Below are 8051 nucleotides of genomic sequence, written 5' to 3' on the forward strand. Positions count from 1 at the left end.
CCGTTTAGCCGCTCAAAGCTATAAATAGCCATGCCAGTCTTAGGTATGGACACTTCACTTTTGCTTGCTTAAGTTCTCTAGTTTGAGATTTATCTGTTGCACGCTCTGAATTAAGCATTGGAGTGCACTAATCAGCTCAGACCGACACTTCTTCGTCTCCCTTGTGGTTTTGCCTATACAGGACGATTCTAGGACGACCCGACCAGGCGAACCGCTGCTCGAGTCAGAATTTGTTACAACAAATGATGTTAATTAGCCCGTTGCAGTAGCCACCGGAATGACCAGCAATTTCTAACAGCAAAAATATATGTTCTTTTTCTCTCACAGGCAAGAGTCAAGACTCAGACCTACCTGTGCGGCTGTGCTACTGCTACCTGCCAAATGCCAAGCCTTTGTTCCCCAAAGTTATTTGTGGTTAGTGCTTTTATAGGTAAGGTTCATTGTATGTGTTCATAGTTTCTATTAGATTCTTAAATCTCAAGTTTTTTGTGGTTTTCACAGGCGGCTTTGTAAGCATCATAGGGGAGTTTATTGCAACATTACCAGCAGGCCCATCCTCAATTCTTCATTCCTCACCATCTAATTCTTATCAAGATTTCATTTTCCCATCAAGAATCAAGGCTTTACTAGTGAATACCACCGTCACTAAAAAGCAGAGCTCGCTCACACCACCACATGCTTTGCAAAGATTTACACAACACACAAAAGACCACAATCTTATGCTGAAGAAGACAAGTAAATATACCTCAGAAAATGCGCACAAATTACAAATTAGAGCAAAAAGTAAAGATTAGACAATTACATAATAGTGACTTCAATCTGGTCAAGCAAGAAAAAACTAGCAGACAAAGGTGCATGGAGAGATGAGACATATTAACATGACTTCACTAAGATCCTCTACTTAAGTGACTCTAACCTTGCCAGACTCTCCAAGGTAGCGCTGCAAATGTCAAAAACTCATTACCCCAATGAACAGTAAGATGGTGCGCTCTCCACCTTACAATCCTTCGTTTCCAGAAATTCTACATTGCCTACTGGCGAACGCGCTTGTGAATGCGATTGACCACCGTTCGCCTTCTTTTCGGAATAAAACGCAGGCTTCCCTAGTTTCTCCTCTTTCTGCGAGGTAGATAGGCCTTGACAAATCGCCTGAAGCGCATCCACTGAGGAATACAAGGGCTCATAATCACTAAACTCTCCTCCGACGTTAATTTGATGTCGAAGATTGGGAAAGTTCAGCCTCGCAAACTCTCCTTGGAGCTTGTAAGCGGCCTTATTGTAGGCCAAAGCCACCTCCCAGCTGTGTCGAACGTGCTGAGCCAAAGCCGAATACGGTTCTTCGGTAGTCGGATCTCTGCAACCCATTTCCCCCAATGTCGTTGTCTTAGCCCTCTGTAGAGCTTTGAGAGGAGTGGGTCGTGGATCGTGGGTCGTGCTGCAGGGGCTCGCACTCGTCGTTTGACAGTCACAGCGACAACTCCGGCAGTAAGAACCGTCTCCGATTCCGTGCGCTTCACTTGACGGTGGGAAGAGTAGAGAGACGGAAGAGAAGTTCGCAAAAATGAAAAAAAACCAAAAATGAGAATTATTAACATAACAAGGGACTGTTATTTACCCAAACGTAACAAGACACCTAGTATCCTTTTAAAACTATAATTAAGGACATTGTTGAAAATAAATTTATAAAGGTAATTGAATAAAATCACATTCACGGTTGGAAAATCCAAGAAACCAAGAATCTTGACTAAATTTTTTAACAAAAAGGTTAAAACATAATTGGTCACTGCCCGTCTTCCCCAATTCGTCTACCCAACATCTCTCAGTTTCCATCGACGAACCAACCCAACTTGTTTCTCTGTTGTTTCCGGCGAGCGAATTGAATGGTCCCTGAAACAGAAACTCAAACAAGATTTTGTAACCCTTCTCCAAAATAATCTACCCAGCAACTCTCGCACCCGTAGGTTGTGGAAGCTCCTGAGTATAACATCTCCTTCGTCCTTCACCTCTCCCTCTCTCTCGCCAAGTTTCTAATTTTTCCCATTTTCCTTTCGATTGTTGACGTTTTGAACTACATTTGTTTCTTGGGCATCAGGCATCTTTCCTGTAGGTACGTCTCTCTCTCTCTCTCTCTCTCACTCGTATATTATATTCTTCCTTCTCACTGAACTGTTCCCTCTCCGCTCTGTCTCTCCAAGACTGACGACTGTCGGTCCTGGTAGACAAATCTATTGCAATGTTATTAAGATGGGATTCGATTTAAAATTTTTCTTTGAAGGTATCTTTGATTGACATGTATGATAAATCTAACTATCTTACTGATGCATACAAATTGATCTCCTGATCCTTGCATATCCATTGCCAAATTCTGTTTCTCTTCTGAGAATGTTATAATAATCAGATGGAGGGGTGTTCCCAAGGTCCCATGGGAGTTAAGGGGACTTTGAGGTATAAACTAGACAGGAGTGGGAAAATTTATGAACACAAAATCGACAATTTAGCATTTAATTTACCACTGCCATTGAGACCGGCTGTTTCCGTGTTGGATTTTGTTGCTGTCTGCTCGACTAGCCCCAATTCGACATTCTTATGGGAGACAACAGAAGCATACACGTCCGTATGGTTGGAGTTTTATCGGGGCAGTGAGGGAGACCTTGTATAGTGACGGGATGGGTTGGTTACTTGTTCATAAAAGCAGACATTTGAGGTATTTGCAGATCACAGATCTTTTTATATACTCATTATCTAGATTTATATATCTGCTTCAAACATCATGTATCATCTGCTCATACCCAGATTGCAGTGGCAAACGATGGAGGAGGAGATTGTAGATGGTTGCCGCGGCGAAACCACGGACAAAGAAAGAGTCGGCAACAGTATATTGTTAAATGACAGAAATGCCATTTAAATGTCAATTTATAATATAATGATGAGAGATTTTACTACAAAAAATTGAAATGTCTAATTTACCCCCATTTAATTGTTCTTTCAATGTCCTATTGTTCATTATGTATTGGTCATTTCACCCTTTTGTTATTTTTTCAAACGTAACCCACCTTCGTCACATGAATAACGATCCAAAAAAAAAAATAAAGTGAAAATTAAAACTGAAAATTGAAAAGTAAAAATTTTGAATTTAAATTTTGCCGTTGAATCTATTTTAGGTACGTGTCAACCAATCATATAAAGTGTAATGGAGCAAAAGGGGGCGTGTATGGGGCAGATAAAAATGAATTTTTATCACCTTCAATTTGTTGTCCGTTCTAATTCCCTCCAATTCTTCACATAGCAGTGGAAATGACCACCGCAGGAGATAGGGTAGTCATTTTCGCTCCTATATGAGGAATTGGAGGAAATTGGAACAGACAGCAAATTAGAGGTGATAACGATTCGATAAAAATCCGGGGAGAGGCGTGGAAGGTTGTGTTTCTGAAGTACGTAAATACTGATTTCTGTACTTTTCGCTTGTGTTTTAGAAGTGGGTTTATCGAGAATGTGCTTTTAGCTTTCTGGTGTGTTTTTGGTGTAAAAAAGGACTCGTAACTGAATGTTTTTTGGCGCAGAACTCATGGATTTTTTACTAGTGTTTAAAGTATATTTAATTCTGTTCTGTTATTCTCCAAAATGCTAGATCTGCAGGGGTTCCTCTGATTGTATTTAGCTCGTCTCGAGGAAGGCGTGCGCCCAGGGTGCTGCCAGGCCCAGCGGGCATTCAGTGATTGAGTTATGCCGTACACATTTCGGGGCATGCCTAGAGATGTGTGCGGCACAGCCCAACGGATGGCAGCCCCCTGGACGTTCCCTGCTCCTTGGAGACGATCTTTATCCCCTCTGATTTCTTAGAGTCTGTAATATATGTGTTTGGGGTAGACGAGGTTTTGGCTTGAACTGTTTCTTACCTGATCTCTTTTGCGACACTGGAACTTACTATAAATGCTCCAGTTTTCTTAATTTATTTTTTGGATTCTAGGTTTTAATTAATTCTTTCCTTTCTTTCTTGTCCTTCACAGTTGGATGATTGGGTTCTCTGTCGGATTTACTAACAAAACTTGAGCACTCAGAAGTCATTTTCAGGGGTGTGGACCAATGAGCAGAGCCATGCTTCATCGACATCGTCGTCTTCCCAATCGGAGGAGAACGTCCTTGAATCGATGATCACTTTTTCAATTTTCCCAGGTTGAATTCTCTTGAGAGCTTTCAACTTAACATCCAAAGTCAAAACGCTTGTAATGAGAAACTCGAATGGAACAACACGGGTGTTAATAAGGCAGCTATTCTGTTTAAACGTAAAGGGTAAAATGTCATTTTACTTTTTGGTTTGATTGAAGTTAACACTGTTACTATAGAGGGGACGGATGAATATTTTCAAATAAGAGAGGGTGAGTTGAGTATGGTTCGATTTTTCTGAGGGTGTGATGTAATTTACACTTATTTAAATGGCTCATTTTTTTTGTTTAAAAAATAAAACTGTTTAAATCGATAAAATTTTGATTTGGAAGAGTAGTCTCTGAGGGGGAGTGTGGCCCCTATGTAATGAGAGCATGTACAAACGCATCATTGGGGGTGGAATTTTTTCTTTTCATAGGAGGTGAGGTGGCCATTAAGCCATTTCACCCTCCACTGTGTCTGGGCGTGGGCGGTAAACTACCGTGCGTAGAACTTTTCTCCTTTTGATTTATATGTATATAAATCAAAAGATCTCTACGTGGTGGTGTTTCCTATTCCCTCACACAGGGCACCGTGAAATGATGCTTCTACCCCTTGGGTAGATACCCAAGCATGCATCCCCATCGGCCCAGATGCTTGTGTAGAGACTATGGACCAAGTAGAGATCTCTTGCCCATTAAATAAATAACATCCTCCCAAAACTCGACATCCCCATAGTCGCATTTTCACATTGAAGAAATTGTAAATATTTTTTCTAAAAGTAATCATTCAAAAGTAAAACGATGTAGTAAGTTTATATTAAATAATTTATTGTATATTTTTCTAAGAGAGTATGTTTACATAAAATAATTATTTATACCTTTTCCTATGAGAGTAGAATAGTAGATTTATATAAAATAATGGGCTAAGTTTCCCTCCACCCATAGTGGATGGTTCACCCACCATCCTAGGGTTCACAATCCCTATTAAAATTTTCGTATTTTTCAAAATACCCTCTCGATACCCTTTCCTGCCTTCTCCCATCCCGATGGTGAATAGGATCCCAATAACCATTATTGACGAAAACTTGATCCTAAAATAATTATTTATTATTTTTTTCTATGAGAATAGGTTTTTGGGTGTGACATTTTCTACGAAACCATTTATGAAATACATAACCATTTAATAAATGATTTGGTTTTAAATTCATTATATGAAACTGTTTAATAAATGGGTCCATTTTGATTTCTACGTCTGACATCATGAAACAACGTTTAATACCCTCACAAACTGGGTAGTGGGGTATTCTTGTCTCCTTGAGGCAACTTTCTCTTTCTTTCAGCACACCAGTAATCACTTCATCAGTGGCAATCAGTAAGCTAAAGTGATCCCTGGCCAAAAATTAATGTACGTCAATGGTATCCATGCAAAGGGGATCTTTATCCTCTTAGCATGCCTGTCCGGTACAGTTTGTCTAGTTTCTCTCATGGAGAGGAAATGACCACCTTATTCCCTACCCGAGTGAGGTTCACCCCCTTCTTATTAGAGGCACTAGGGAACTGTACCGTATAGAGAACCTAAGAGAATAAATTTTGATTAAGAGGACCTTCAACTGTTGTACGAAGTTGGAAATTTTCTTTATCTTGTAAGAGCCGTGATAGAATAGAGTCAATAGACCATCTGACCATGAATAGCAATGGAAATTTATTCTTTGTTTTGGATTTTTTCCGTCACCTGGGTAAAGTGGGATTCGGCTCTTATCTAGCCGTGGAGGGAACTGCATGGTGCAGCATCCCCCTAAGATATTGACATGTGGCATAAAGTAAATCCAATGCTCTTAAATCTTTGCTCTAATTAAATGTATTCTTTATTTCATTTACCCTCTTTGTTGACGATCCGATCCGAATCTCACACTTTCAATTAAAAAAAAAACAAAAACAAGTAGGAACCTTGAGATGGTAACTTTCACTTCCATGCCTTTTCTAAGCATCTCTGCTCTGAAAGTTTCAATCAAACCCATTCATGGCACTACATTACATCTCATAAACAAGTAAATGCTTAAACACCAATATTCATAATCTTGATTACTCCTAAAATCTGAACAAAATGGTTGTGATAAACAGAGGTTTATCTATTAACAGATAAAGTTGTAAAATAAAAATCTAGAGAGAAGCCTTTTAAGGACGAAAATGAGAAACACAGAGAGAAAGAGAGAGAACGAAAATGAGAGAGAAGGACGAGTGTACCTGCTCCTATATTTGTTGCTCGCCGTCGTCGAATCCCTGTGCCAAGAACCGAAAGGGTGAGGCGAGGGTGAGAATTTTGAAATTTTAGGTTCAGAACCCATATCGCAAAGGAGGTGAGGAGAAGAGAAGGACCAGTGTACCTGCTCCTGTCTTCGCCGCCTCTCGCTGTCGCCGGATTCCTGCGCCAAGAACCGAAAAGGTGAGGTAAGTTCTAGGTTTTGAATTTTTGGGTTCAGAACCCATATTGCAAAGGAGGTTAGGGTAAGAGAAGGACGGGCGTACCCTGCTCTTGTCTTTGCCACCTCTCGTCGTCGCCGTATCCCCTACGGCAAGAACCGAAATATGGTAAGGTTAGGTTGAAAGTTTTGAGATTTAGGACAGATCGAGCAAAAGAGGGAAAGATAAGGAGGAAGGACGACTGGTTTTGTTTTTGTTTTTTTTAATTGAAAGTGTGAGATTCGGGTCGGGTCGTCAAGAGAGGGTAAACGAAATAAAGAATGCATTTAATCAGAGTAGAGATTTAAATGCGTTGGATTTACTTTATGCCACATGTCAATATCTTAGGGGGTACTGCACCATGCAGCTCCCGCCACGGCTGGAAAAAGGAAAGAAGATCATGGTTTTTCAAAGAACACATCTGGTCTGGTTCAAGTCAATAAATGGAGGAATTGAATCTTCAGAAAATGGCTGGAAAGGGTTGATGCTCCATGATTCCAGATCAAGGATTGTCAAGCTCTGCAATCTGATCATCACTCTTTTAGGGTGATAAAAACTACTCAAGTTAATAAAACTGTCTGCATAGGGTGTAGATTAGCATAGAAAAATTCTTAAGAAAAAAAGATCACCATAGAAAAATCTCATATTGCCGGGGATGTGCCATGGAATGCATTTATACATTATGAGGTCCCTTACTTGGTATGACGCATTTTAAGGCCATGAGATCCACCTGTTAAGAAGATAATACCCATGTCATTGGTGGGTTCGGATTATGATACTTCATTGATATCAGAACAAGGGATGAGTTTGACTATCAAAAATTTAGCCACAGTGGAACATAGATGTAGAAGTAGAACTATGAAAAAATCCCACATTGCATGGGATGCACCATAAAATATGCATAAATGCTATGATCTCCCTTACTTGATATGATGTGTTAAAACCATGAGACCCACCTGTCAAAATGAATAATATCGTACCATCAATAAGACCGGGTCATGGTAGTCCATTGAGATCGAGACTCTTTAGATGTGATGATAGATCCTTTCCTCATCAACCCCCTCAATTATTTATCGTTTGGGGTGAAAAATGTAAAAGAGAGAGAGAAATCCTCCAATCAGAACCATTGATCAGTCTCAGTGTGTGTCGTGAAGCAAAAAGACTGAACTTTATTGGTAGCTAAAGAGCAAAACATTTGGACTGCATGTTGTGAAAGAGCATCAACACCAAGATATTCTTGTATTTGAATTGTTTTTCTAATCTAAGTTTTGGATCTTAGTGCATTTTTTCACACAATATTTTTGTGTAGATATTAATGAACTGGGGCGATGGACACAACCCTAAAAAAAAATTACTGGAACGTACGCCTGATCAGTCTATTTGAGTCAAAATTTGAATGTCGGTACATTTAACACACACAGATTTTTGGCCAATATGTGTGGAAGG

The 8051-nt window shown here is 39.8% G+C and overlaps 1 protein-coding gene across 1 annotated transcript; it reads right to left on the bottom strand.

Moving 5' to 3' along the window:
- Positions 1-960: 960 nt before the first annotated feature.
- On the bottom strand, positions 961-1365 carry LOC122639115 (ethylene-responsive transcription factor RAP2-4-like). The gene has a single exon (XM_043831946.1). It carries the CDS (start codon positions 1363-1365, stop codon positions 961-963), a length of 405 nt encoding a protein of 134 aa, XP_043687881.1.
- Positions 1366-8051: the final 6686 nt, after the last annotated feature.

The sequence above is a fragment of the Telopea speciosissima genome, chromosome 9 (genome assembly GCF_018873765.1).
Source record: "Telopea speciosissima isolate NSW1024214 ecotype Mountain lineage chromosome 9, Tspe_v1, whole genome shotgun sequence".
Lineage (NCBI taxonomy): Eukaryota > Viridiplantae > Streptophyta > Magnoliopsida > Proteales > Proteaceae > Telopea > Telopea speciosissima.

Excerpts from the sequence above, each read along its gene's own strand:
- LOC122639115 (XM_043831946.1), bottom strand. The coding sequence starts at position 1,365 with ATGGGTTGCAGAGATCCGACTACCGAAGAACCGTATTCGGCTTTGGCT.